The sequence below is a fragment of the Pleurodeles waltl genome, chromosome 6 (genome assembly GCF_031143425.1).
Source record: "Pleurodeles waltl isolate 20211129_DDA chromosome 6, aPleWal1.hap1.20221129, whole genome shotgun sequence".
Lineage (NCBI taxonomy): Eukaryota > Metazoa > Chordata > Amphibia > Caudata > Salamandridae > Pleurodeles > Pleurodeles waltl.
Window position 1 is genome coordinate 875,907,359 of NC_090445.1, and position 14,055 is coordinate 875,921,413.

Here is a 14,055-nt window from a genome sequence, read left to right on the forward strand (position 1 = left end):
TTCCACCTCTGTCAGCTGCAACTGTTGTCTTTAGCAGGGGTGCCTTGGCGGACCTTGATAAGACTAAAATCAATGTGTAGCATCTGGTAATTGTAATTGTATTTATATAGCGCTTACTACCCCGAGGCATGACAGAGTATTTATTGCATTCGGTAGAGTCCAGTGTAGCAGCAGAAACGGTGAAATGTGCTATCAGTTATACCCTAAATTATATTTTCTGCTGAATAATTTTTCTCCCATCAAACTACATGGTACTAACTGATATTGAACATTCTGAGACATTAGTTTGCTGATAATTTCTGTCAAAGTGTGTGAAATGTTTGAAAATATGGGTAATGCTAATTGTGTGTGATTTATGTTGAATTTAGGTAGCTTCTTTGGTTTGGAGTGAATCCTAATAATGTGTAATGTCAGTTATTATAATGGTGCATATTTTGCTTGACAGAAAAAAGACGATTAGAGGCCAAACAGCGAGAAGATGCCTGGGAAGGAAGGTGACATGACTTCTGTATGAAATCAATCACTGGGAAAATCCAAAGAGCACAAAAACCTCTGAACTACAAAGAAGAATCCATCCATTGCTCTGGATGTGGCTGTAGAAGAATCCATCAGTTGCTGTGGATGTGGCCGTAGATATAAAGAATCCATCCATTGCCCTGGTTCTACGTGGCTGTAAAGAGGAATATTCCATCTATTCCCCTGGAGGTGGCAGCAGAGATAAAAAAAGAAGAATCCATCTATGGCCCTGTCGGTCGCAGTAGAAATGCTTTAGTACATCTAAGTAGCCTATCATGCAATGCAGCTATTTGAACCCGGGTCATTGTTTTCGTGGCGCTTTATACACTGTCTCCTTCATATGGCTCAGTACTGTTTTCTGTAGCAGAAAATGTCAAAACGCAGTTCTCTATAGGTTTGTTTATATGGTGTGAAATTAATGCTGTTTAGGCTAGATAGACTGGGCTTCGAGCGTTTTCCTGCCTTGGTAGAAAGTATTCCCATGGCTGGCAAGGCGCTGATACGTCACGGGATGTTTAAACAAACAAAAGGAGGGATGCTACCACCTTATACCAAGTTAACGTTTTTCTGGGAGTTCTTCTCTTTGACTATGGCCTGCATGACCTAAAAAGTGGCTCTATTTGCATTCTGTCAGGTACCTAGCAAGATCAAAGTGGTCTGGGATAGTCAAGTTTTGGAGAGATCATATTCCAATTGGCTTGCGAAAAGTAAATCTCGTCAGATTTTGGCCAGGTAGAAAAAACGCATGAAAAAAACAAAGAGAAGATAATTATAGGCGTCCCAGGTGATTTTGATCTTTGTATGTTAGTATGTGACCTAAGTCTGTATATACGATCCTGATTCGTAAAGGTCAGTGGTAAAAAGTCAGGAATTGAATTTCTGCCACCAAATTACTCCTACTTTTTAAGCAAATGTGGGCCTTTTAAGGGATTCACAGAAGTATCTCTGGAAATCTATGGGAGGTGTAGATATCCCAGAGTAGCATTCTAGAGTACCCTGGCGAAATTCTGCTTCTATTTATTATTCTAGTATGAAAAACGTTTTTACTGTGAATACTCCCCATCCTGTTCACAGTGAATATTTCCAGAATGGGAATCGGCAAACTAATTACTTCTGCCTGTGGCAGGAGCAAATTGTGTGACTTTCCAGGGTCTGAACGAAGCTACGAAGGTTATGTCATTGTTTAAAGATTTACCATTGTGTGTCCCGCTCCCCATCAGAACCCCACCCCTAATGGTAAACTTGTGAATGTGGCAATTCAGGCATACAGGGGCATGTCCACTGTTGTGAGTGTACCTAAAGACCTTATAATTCCACCTATGCTGATTCTGTAACTCAGGATTTGCATTCTTCTTGTTGTAAAGTGTAAATGTTGCACACCTGATTTGTTCATAAATCTGCAAACATCTGTTTTTAATCAGGTCCATGATATAGGTTTTGTACGCGATTTCCTTATTCTTGGTATCTAAACATTTTTCCAAATCTGATTTGTTTTTGCATATGCTTATGCTTGTATAGAGCAGTTGCATGAACTTGTCCGTAATTTAGTATTTACTGTTAATTCAGAGAAAGGGGTGCCAGCCATTTAGGAAGAGGCGGGGGAAGATGATAAATGCTCAACTCCTTACAAACCACTCTATTTCCAATCACTGCCTTAGCCCTCTTTTTCCTGAAACGAAGATATGATGTTTGCTATCCAGTTTAAAAAGTCATTTAAAATGAATTATTTGTGTTATCATTTCCTTTTTTTAAAGACGCTCTCGCTGTGTTTTTATGTTTAAAAAAAAAAAAAATTTTAGCAAATTGATTAATAATTTGTATTTGTGGACTGGATATGTGAATACATTGTCTTGTTTGCTAGAAGTTAGTATTAATGCAACCCATTTAGCTGGACTTAGTGGTGTTTTTATTTTTTCTACGTAAACGATGGCAAACATTGATTGTAAATGAAATAAAATGTCTTTCAGCCATCAACAAAATTGTATTTTTTGTAAGCACCAATAAGAAGTTCAATTTAGCACTGGTTTTAATGATTTCGGCTTTATATTCATTAATGAACAGCTGGGCTGTAGTATTATAAAATCTAAAGTTGGCTTTGCTATTTTAATCCTGAAGTCTTATTATACATTACATTACCAAATTGACTTTTATAAATAGGACTTCTCCTGACTGCCTTTGTTGATTTTCATGGTCATTTCATGTAATAATGACATGATGTTTCGAGAAAAACCTGTATTAAATGTTTTTATTTGCCAATGGGCTTAATTTTTCCTCAATATTTTTCACTCGCAGCTTTTTATCACCTCGATGTGCTAATTCTCATTGGGGTTTTATAAGATTAGATATTCCATATGTGCCTTTGTGGTACATAGCTTCCAATTTTCACATCCCATATGGAGTAAAATAATAATTTATCATGTAATTGTGTATCCCTATGTTTTCACTCTTCATTATGTACTTCACCCGGAGCAAACAAAAATACTTATGCCCATATTTATACTTTTTAGTGCCGCATTTGCGTCATTTTTGTAAGTTTGCTTTGCTTTTGGATCAAAAACTGACACACGTGGTGCTAAAAAGTATAACTATGGGCCTTAATGTTTCTCACAAATGTAAAGTAGCAGATGCAAGAGAATTACAAGTGTAACTTCTGTTGGATAATCTCTCCTTTTAGAATTTCTGCCTTACCCTCTACCCCGGCAGAAGATTGGATCCAGACATATTTGGTAGCAACATGTAGTCACGATGGTGAAGAAGGTTTGTTGCTTCCCAGGAAATTATATTGAGCATCATGAAAAAGTGCTGTGTGCTACTGATATTAGTTTTTTTTTTTCCATGCCATTACCAAAGCGCGATCAAGAGCCTCTGAGATTTCCGCCAAAGTCTTTGGGCTTTCAACCTGCCATTTCATGTTGCTGATATGTCTTTAACTGTTAACCTCTTCTGTGCCCAGGACGTAATGGTTACGTCCTGAGGCACAGTGCTCGTGTGCTCAGGACGTAACCATTATGTCCTGGGCACAGAGCCCAGAGGGAGCGCTAGCGCTCCCCCTATGGGGTTCCAACCCCCCGTGACATCAGCGCGCGATCGCACGCTGACTATCACAGAGGCGTCCTCCCATAGCGCTGGAAGCTCAGTTTCCAGTGCGATCGGAAGAGAAATGCTTCCGATCACATGGAGGAGGCCGGAGAGGCTTCAAATGGAAGGAAAGGAATTTCATTCCCTTTGAAGTCTCTTTGAGCGTCTTAGCAGCCGGATTGCAAGCAATCTGGCTGCTAAAACGGCCACTTGACACCAGGGATTTTTTTTTTTTAGGAAATTGGCATGAGGGAGCGACCCCTTGGGCAAGGGTCACTCCCAGGGGGGGCTTTTTTTTTTTTTAAGGCCTTCTCTCCCTCCCCCGGGAGCAGAAACAACTAGGCACCGGGGCTTTTTTTTTCTTTTCGCCAATGTCATGCAAGGGGAGCGACCCCGTAGGCAAGGGTCGCTCCCCGGAGGGGTTGGGGGCAAATTTATTTTAGACCATTTCTGCCCCCCCTGGGGGCAGATCAGCCTATTGTTATTAGGCTGCTCTGCCCCCGGGTGGGGGGGCAGAAACCTCTAGGCGCCAGGGCAATTTTTTTTTGTATGTTTTTTTTTAGTTGTTTTTTTTTTTAGATGGGGAGCAGATTCTATTTAGACCATTTCTGCCTCCCTTGGGGGAAGATCGGCTGATTTTTGTTAGGCCAATCTGCCCCCATGGTGGCAGAAACCACTTAGGCACCAGGGAATGGTGTGTGTGTGTACGCATGTGTTTTCTTTAGTGGGGCAGCCCCTTGGGTAAGGGTCGCTCCCCATGGTGGCACATTACTGTTGGCCATATCTGCCCCCATTGGGGGCAGATGGGCCTATTTTTGGAAGGTCCATCTGTCCCCAAGGGGGTGGGGGGGCAGAAAGCCCACCAGAGGCTAGGGAAGTTTTTTTTTCAAAACTAGGAGGGTAGGAGTATGGCCAGATCCCCACCCCAAAAAAATGGGGCCAAAGTGTTTCTGCCCACCAGTGGGCAGATGGGGCAATTATCCCTGATCCACACCCCGGGGGGCAGAAAGTCTACTAGATGGCAGCGAATTTAAAAAAAAAACAAATTCTGGGGTGGTGGCTACCAACCGGTATGGGCCTGATTACGCCCCCACCTCAACTGAAGGGGGTAACAGTCTTTCAGCTCTCCCCCGCACTCTAAAACATCTTATCCCACAGCAAGCAAGAAGACATTTGATTATTTTGGGTTTTAGATTTTCATTTGGGCCATGAGAACTTGTCTCACTCTCAAAATTGTCCCACTTGGAATGGTGAGGGCTGCACTTTATGGACTTTGGGACGCTGCCATGAAGAAAAATCCACAAGACCTAGACACATCTGAAAACTAAACATCTTGGTGTTTCCAGGGTGGTGTGTTTCACATACACCGCACTATTTTTGTGCCCACAATACCCTGCAAACCTCCAACTTTGCTGGAAATCACACATTTTCCCCACGTTTTTGTGATGGAACCTTCCGGAATCTGCGGGAATCCTCAAAATTCCTACCACCCATCATTGTCTCATCTATACCAATACAAATTCTGCTGCACTTGTGATCCTAAAAATGTTTTTTTGCAAACTGCCCTTTTGGACCCCATTTGTTCCCCCTCAATATCAACATGTTTTTAGCTCTTCCCTTTCACAAGCACTTGGCCCGCCTACACAAATGAGGTATCATTTTTACTGGGAGACTGAGGGGAACATTGGGTGGTATGAAATGAGGTTTGCTGAGGATTCTGGGTAAGAAAACATTGGGGGATCCACACAAGTCACACCTCACTGGACTCCCTCGGGTGTCTAGTTTTCAGAAATGTCTGGGTTTGGTAGGTTTCTCTAGAAGGCTGCTAAGCCCAGGACCAGAAACGCAGGTGCCCCCCTGCAAAAACAGGTAGTTTTGTATTTGATAATTTTGATGTGTCCAGATAGTGTTTTGGGGCATTTCCTTTCGTGGGCGCTAGGCCTACCCACACAAGTGAGGTACCTCTTTTATCGGGAGACTTGGGGGAACGCTGGGTGGGAGGAAATTTGTGGCTCCTCTCAGATTCCAGAACTTTCTGTCACCGAAATGAGAGGAAAAAGTGTTTTTTTGATCAAATATTGAGGTTTGCAAAGGATTCTGGGTAACAGAACCTGGTCAGAGCCCCACAAGTCACCCCATCTTGGATTCCCCTAGGAGTCTAGTTTTCAAAAATGCGCTGGTTTGCTAAGTTTCCCCAGGTGCCGGCTGAGCTAGAGGCCAAAATCCACAGGTAGGCACTTTGTAAAAAAAAACACCTCTGTTTTCTGTGACAAAATGTGATGTGTCCACGTTGTGTTTTGGGCCATTTCCTTTCGTGGGCGCTAGGCCTACCCACTCAAGTGAGCTACCATTTTTATCAGGAGACTTGGGGGAACGCTGGGTGGAAGAAAATTTGTGGCTCTTCTCAGATTCCAGAACTTTCTGTCACCGAAATGAGAGGAAAAAGTGTTTTTTTTTTGTCACATTTTGAGGTTTGCAAAGGAGTCTGGGTAACAGAACCTGGTCAGATCCCCGCAAGTCACCCCATCCTGGATTCCCCTAGGTGTCTAGTTTTCAAAAATGCGCTGGTTTGCTAGGTTTCCCCAGGTGCCGACTGCGCTAGAGGCCAAAATCCACAGGTAGGCACTTTGCAAAAAACACCTCTGTTTTCTATGGAAAAAATGTGATGTGTCCACGTTGTGTTTTGAGCCATTTCCTTTCGTGGGCGCTAAGCCTACCCACACAAGTGAGGTACCATTTGTATCTGGAGACATGGGGGAACACAGAATTGCAAAACAAGTGTTATTGCCCCTTGTCTTTCTATACATTTTTTCCTTCCAAACGTAAGGCAGTGTGTAAAAAAAGACATCTATTTGAGAAATGCCCTGTAATTCACATGATAGTATGGGCACCCCCGGAATTCAGAGATGTGGAAATACCCACTGCTTCTCAACACCTTATCTTGTGGCCGTTTTGGAAATACAAAGGTTTTCTTGATACCTATTTTTCACTCTTTATATTTCAGCAAATGAATTGCTGTATACCCGGTATAGAAGAAAAACCCATTGCAAGTTACAGCTCATTTATTGGCTCTGGGTACCTAGAGTTCTTGCTGAACCTACAAGCCCTATATATCCCCGCAACCAGAAGAGTCCAGCTGATGTAACGGTATATTGCTTTAAAAAATCTGACATCGCAGGAAAAAGTTACAGAGTAAAACGTGGAGAAAAATGGCTGTTTTTTACACCTCAGTTTCAATAGTGTTTTATTTCAGCTGTTATTTTCTGTAGGAAACTCTTGTAGGATCTACACAAATGACCCCTTGCTGAATTCAGAATTGTGTCTACTTTTCAGAAATGTTTAGCTTCCTGGGATCCTGCATTGGTTTCTTACCCATTTTGGTCACTAACTGGAAGGAGGCTGAAAGCACAAAAAATAGTAAAAATGGGGTATGTCCCAGTAAAATGTCAAAATTGTATTGAAAAATGGGGTTTTCCAATTCAAGTCTGCCTGTTCCTGAAAGCTGGGAAGATGGTGACCTTGCCACTGCAACCCTTTGTTGATGCCATTTTCAGGGAAAAAAACACAAGCTGCCTTCTGCATGCCTTTTTTCAAATCTTTTGAAAAAAAAATGTTTTCACTGTACTTTGGCTAATTTCTTGGTCTCCTTCAGGGGAACCCACAAAGTCTGGGTACCTCTAGAATCACTAGGATGTTGAAAGAAAAGGATGCAAGTTTGGCATGGGTAGCTTATGTGAACAAAAAGTTATGAGGGCCTAAGCGCGAACTGCCCCAAATAGCCAAAAAAGGCTCGGCACAGGAGGGGGAAAAGGCCTGGCAGCGAAGGGGTTAAGTATCTATATGGCTTTCCTTGCTTTGAGTAAGTTGCATGCCAGCTTGACATTCTGTCTTGCCTCCCATGGGAACCATAAAGCCATTCAGGAAAGGGAAGATGAATCCTCCAAGTTACATGATGAGAGAATCTCATTGCGCTTTATATTTATTAAATATTACTTTTCCTAAACAAAGTTAACATCTATATTCTAACAACATATCCCATAAATTGGGAAAGGGAACAAAATATCTTATATCTTAACTTGAAAGTACAATTACTATATCTATCTATCTATCTATCTATCTATCTATCTATCTATCTATCTATCTATCTATCTATATATATATATAATGTTCGATGGCATGTGTAGCTGCAGATACACATGCTGTGCACATCCCGCCATCTGGTGTTGGGCTCGGAGTGTTACAAGTTGTTTTTCTTTGAAGAAGTCTTTTCGAGTCACGAGATCGAGGGACTCCTCCCATTTCGGCTCCATTGCGCATGGGCGTCGACTCCATCTTAGATTGGTTTTTTTCTGCCATCGGGTTCGGACGTGTTCCTTTTCGCTCTGTGTTTCAGGTCGGAAAGTTAGTTAGAATCTCGGAAAAATCGTCGGTATTGTTTGCGTTCGGTATCGGGTTAGTTACAACAGATCGACACCGACTTTTGAAGAGCTCCGGTGGCCCTTCGGGGTTTTTTCGATTCCCCGTCGGGGCCTGGTCGGCCCGGCCACGTGTCTCTTCAAGGCTGATGGAACGGACCCCATTCCGCTTCTGCCCAAAATGTCATAACAAGTATCCGTATACAGATCAGCATCTGGTCTGTAACTTGTGTCTGTCTCCAGAGCACAAGGAGGATACCTGTGAAGCCTGTCGAGCGTTTCGGTCGAGGAAGACATTAAGAGACCGAAGAGCGAGAAGACTGCAGATGGCGTCGGCGCCAACAGGACAAGGGTGTTTCGAGGAGGAAGAAGAAACCTTCTCCATCCAGGAATCGGACTCGGACGAGCTCGATCAAGAAAAAACGCCGAAAACCGTGAGTAAGACGTCGAAACATAAAACTCCTGAGAAGACAACAAAAGCCCAGGGGACGCCACCGCCAACAGGCCATGGCTTAACCCAAAAAATAGGCGACCGATCATCGGCACCGAAAAAGGGCATGGTTGTGGCGAAGTCATCCGACTCCGGTCGAGATACCGCCACACAGCAATCTCGGGCCCGAAACAGCGGCTCCGAACAGATTCGGCACCGAGACAGTGGCACTGAAATGGGTTGGCACCGAGACACCACGACGCCGAAAATAAAGAAGGTTTCCTCGGAGCCCAAAAAGGCGACCGAAAAGGTTTGGATTCCGAAACATCCAGCCTCGGAACCGAAAACAGGTTCGTACACAGAGGAACAGGGATTGTCCTCCCAGATGCAAGGACATAAGTTCGGAGAGGAACTTGAATCAGTAGAGCCAGACTACACTCAAAGAAGGCTCCACATTCAAAAAGACACGGGGAAGATAAGCACTCTTCCCCCAATTAAGATGAAAAGAAGACTTGCCTTTCAAGAAAAGGACAAGCAGCCACAGGCAAAGGTGGCAAGACAAACAACTCCACCACCATCAAGCCACACATCACCGGTAGCCACTCCACCACTGATGCAATCCCCGACTCATACTGCAATGAGTCAAGATGATCCCGACGCATGGGACCTTTATGATGCTCCTGTATCAGATAACAGCCCAGACTGTTACCCTGCGAGGCCGTCGCCACCTGAAGACAGTACATCCTACACGCAGGTGGTCTCAAGGGCAGCTGCTTTTCATAACGTCACCTTGCATTCAGAACCAATTGAGGATGACTTTTTGTTTAATAGACTATCCTCCACTCATTGCCAATACCAAAGCTTACCTATGCTTCCGGGAATGCTAAAGCATTCCAAACAAATATTTCAGGATCCTGTAAAAGGCAGAGCCATAACTCCAAGGGTGGAGAAGAAGTACAAGCCACCGCCAACAGACCCTGTTTATATTATGCAGCAATTAACACCAGACTCTGTGGTTGTCGGGGCAGCTCGCAAGAGAGCAAACTCTCATACCTCGGGAGACGCACCACCTCCAGACAAGGAGAGTCGCAAATTCGATGCTGCGGGTAAAAGGGTTGCAGCACAAGCAGCAAACCAATGGCGCATTGCCAACTCACAAGCACTTTTGGCAAGATACGATAGAGCTCATTGGGACGAAATGCAGCAATTCATAGAACACTTACCCAAAGAGTTCCAAAAAAGGGCACAACAAGTGGTGGAAGAAGGACAAAGTATCTCCAATAATCAGATACGGTCAGCAGTGGATGCAGCAGATACGGCTGCAAGGACAGTAAATACTGCAATAACGATAAGGAGACACGCATGGTTGCGTACGTCAGGATTCAAGCCGGAAATACAACAAGCCGTGCTGAATATGCCCTTTAATGAACAGCAGTTGTTTGGGCCGGAAGTCGACACTGCTATTGAGAAACTCAAAAAAGATACTGATACGGCAAAAGCCATGGGCGCACTCTACTCCCCACAGAGCAGAGGCACATTTCGCAAAACACAATTTAGGGGAGGGTTTCGAGGTCAACCTACAGAAGTCACAACCTCACAAGCAAGGCCCACTTATCAAAGCCAATATCAGCGGGGAGGTTTTTGGGGGCAATATAGAGGGGGACAATTCCAAAAGAATAGAGGGAAGTTTCAAAGCCCCAAAACTCCTCAAAACAAGCAGTGACTTCCAAGTCACACATCCCCAACACATAACACCTGTGGGGGGAGACTAAGCAAATTTTACAAACATTGGGAGGAGATAACAACAGACACTTGGGTACTGGCAATTATCCAGCATGGTTATTGCATAGAATTTCTCAAATTCCCTCCAAACGTCCCACCGAAAACACACAATATGTCAAAACAACATATAGATCTTCTAGGACTAGAAGTTCAGGCATTGCTACAGAAAGAAGCAATAGAATTAGTACCAAACCAACAGAAAGGAACAGGAGTTTACTCTCTGTACTTTCTCATACCCCAAAAAGACAAGAGTCTGAGACCTATATTAGATCTCAGAACATTAAATACCTACATCAAATCAGATCACTTTCACATGGTGACATTACAGGACGTAATCCCACTGCTCAAACAACAAGACTACATGACAACACTAGACCTAAAGGATGCATATTTCCATATACCGATACATCCTTCACACAGAAAGTACTTAAGGTTTGTATTCCAAGGGGTACATTACCAATTCAAGGTGTTGCCATTCGGAATAACAACTGCGCCAAGAGTTTTTACAAAGTGCCTGGCAGTCGTAGCTGCACATATCAGAAGGCAGCAAATACATGTGTTCCCGTACCTAGATGATTGGTTAATCAAAACCAACACGCTAGAACGGTGTTCACAACACACAAAGTATGTCATAGAAACCCTCCACAAACTAGGTTTCTCAATCAACTACACAAAGTCACACCTTCTGCCGTGTCAAACACAGCAATACTTAGGGGCGACAATCAACACAGCAAAAGGGATTTCCACTCCAAGTCCACAAAGGGTTCAGGCATTTCACAATGTAATACAGGCCATGTATCCAAAACAAAAAATACAAGTCAAAATGGTGATGAAACTCCTAGGCATGATGTCCTCATGCATAGCCATTGTCCCAAACGCAAGGTTGCACATGCGGCCCTTACAACAGTGCCTAGCATCACAATGGTCACAGTCACAGGGTCAACTTCTAGATCTGGTGTTGGTAGACCGCCAAACATACACCTCGCTTCAATGGTGGAACAGTATAAATTTAAACCAAGGGCGGCCTTTCCAAGACCCAGTGCCACAATATGTAATAATGACAGATGCCTCCATGATAGGGTGGGGAGCACACCTCAATCAACACAGCATCCAAGGACAATGGGACACTCAGCAAAAGCAGTTTCACATAAATCACTTAGAACTATTGGCAGTATTTCTAGCGTTGAAAGCATTTCAACCGCTAATAGCCCACAAACACGTTCTTGTCAAAACAGACAACATGACAACAATGTATTACTTAAACAAACAGGGAGGCACACACTCATCACAACTGTGTCTCCTGGCACAGAGAATATGGCATTGGGCGATTCACAACCATATTCGCCTAATAGCACAATTTATTCCAGGAATTCAGAATCAGTTAGCAGACAATCTCTCTCGGGATCACCAACAGATCCACGAATGGGCGATTCACCCCCAAATATTAAACACTTACTTCCAGAGTTGGGGAACACCACAAATAGATCTATTTGCAACAAAGGAAAATGATAAATGCCGAAACTTCGCATCCAGGTAACCACAAAATCAGTCTCAGGGCAATGCGTTATGGATGAGTTGGTCAGGGATATTTGCTTACGCTTTTCCCCCTCTCCCACTCCTTCCATATCTGGTAAACAAGTTGAGTCAAAACAAACTCAGACTCATACTAACAGCGCCAACATGGGCAAGACAACCTTGGTACACAACACTACTTAACCTCTCAGTTGTGCCTCATGTCAAACTACCAAACAGACCAGATCTGTTAACGCAACACAAACAACAGATCAGACACCCAAATCCAGCATCGCTGAATCTAGCAATTTGGCTCCTGAAGTCCTAGAGTTCGGACACTTAGGGGGTCATTCTGACCCTGGCGGCCGGTGACCGCCAGGATCACCGACCACGGGAGCACCGCCAACAGGCTGGCGGTGCTCCCAAGGGCATTCTGACCGCGGCGGTTCAGCCGCGGCCAGAAAGGGTAAACCGGCGGTCTCCCGCCGGTTTACCACTGCCCTTGTGAATCCTCCATGGCGGCGGAGCGTGCTCCGCCGCCATGGGGATTCTGACACCCCCTACCGCCATCCTGTTCCTGGCGGGTCTCCCGCCAGGAACAGGATGGCGGTAGGGGGTGCCACGGGGCCCCTGGGGGCCCCTGCAGTGCCCATGCCAATGGCATGGGCACTGCAGGGGCCCCCGTAAGAGGGCCCCACAAAGTATTTCAGTGTCTGCAAAGCAGACACTGAAATACGCGACGGGTGCAACTGCACCCGTCGCACCTTCCCACTACGCCAGCTCCATTCGGAGCCGGCGTCCTCGTGGGAAGGTAGATTTGCCCTGGGCTGGCGGGCGGCCTTTTGGCGGCCGCCCGCCAGCCCAGGGCAAATCTCAAAATACCCTCAGCGGTCTTGTGACCGCGGAGCGGTATTTTGACGGGGGAACATTGGTGGGCGGCCTCCGCCGCCCGCCAATGTTAGAATGACCCCCTTAGACCTTACACAGGAATGTATGGAGGTCATAAAACAAGCTAGGAAACCTACCACTAGACATTGCTATGCAAATAAGTGGAAAAGATTTGTTTATTACTGCCATAATAATCAAATTCAACTCTTACACGCATCTGCCAAAGACATCGTAAGATACTTACTACATTTGCAAAAGTCAAAGCTAGCTTTTTCTTCCATTAAGATACATCTTACCACAATTTCAGCTTACCTGCAAATTACGCACTCAACTTCACTATTTAGGATACCAGTCATAAAAGCGTTTATGGAAGGCCTAAAGAGAATTATACCACCAAGAACACCACCAGTTCCTTCATGGAACCTCAACATTGTCTTAACACGACTCATGGGTCCACCTTTTGAGCCCATGCACTCTTGTGAAATGCAATACGTAACATGGAAAGTTGCATTTTTAATTGCCATCACATCTTTAAGAAGAGTAAGTGAGATTCAAGCATTTACCATACAAGAACCATTTATTCAAATACACAAGCATAAAATAGTTCTACGGACAAATCCAAATTTTTTACCAAAAGTCATATCACCGTTCCACTTGAATCAAACAGTAGAATTACCAGTGTTCTTCCCACAGCCAGATTCTGTAGCTGAAAGAGCACTACATACATTAGACATCAAAAGAGCGTTAATGTACTACATTGACAGAACAAAACTAATTCGAAAAACAAAACAATTATTTATTGCTTTCCAAAAACCTCATACAGGAATCCAATTTCTAAACAAGGCATTGGTAGATGGATAGTTAAGTGCATTCAAACCTGTTATCTTAAAGCAAAAAGAGAACTGCCTATTACACCAAAGGCACGCTCAACTAGAAAGAAAGGTGCTACCATGGCCTTTCTAGGAAATATTCCAATGACCGAAATATGTAAGGCAGCTACATGGTCTACGCCTCATACATTTACCAAACACTACTGTGTAGATGTGTTAACGGCACAACAAGCCACAGTAGGTCAAGCAGTACTACGAACATTGTTTCAAACAACTTCAACTCCTACAGGCTGAACCACCGCTTTTGGGGAGATAACTGCTTACTAGTCTATGCACAGCATGTGTATCTGCAGCTACACATGCCATCCAACGGAAAATGTCACTTACCCAGTGTACATCTGTTCGTGGCATTAGTCGCTGCAGATTCACATGCGCCCACCCGCCTGTAGCGGTTTAGAAGTTGATCTTGAACATTTGTAAATTTGTAAATATATTACTTTAAACCACATTATGTACATACGTATTCACTCCATTGCATGGGCACTATTACTAGCATACACAACTCCTACCTCACCCTCTGCGGGGAAAACAATCTAAGATGGAG

At 44.1% G+C, this 14,055-nt stretch overlaps 1 protein-coding gene across 10 annotated transcripts in view; it reads left to right on the forward strand.

Moving 5' to 3' along the window:
- R3HCC1L (R3H domain and coiled-coil containing 1 like) overlaps positions 1–2,776 on the forward strand; it is a 194,286-nt gene extending 191,510 nt beyond the window's left edge. For all 10 annotated transcript variants that reach the window (XM_069239650.1, XM_069239651.1, XM_069239644.1 and 7 more), the window contains one exon: positions 446–2,776. In XM_069239650.1, the coding sequence (XP_069095751.1) occupies positions 446–498 (53 nt within the window). In that variant the 3' untranslated portion in view covers positions 499–2,776. The remainder of the gene's footprint in view (positions 1–445) is intronic.
- The last annotated feature ends 11,279 nt before the right edge of the window (positions 2,777–14,055 follow it).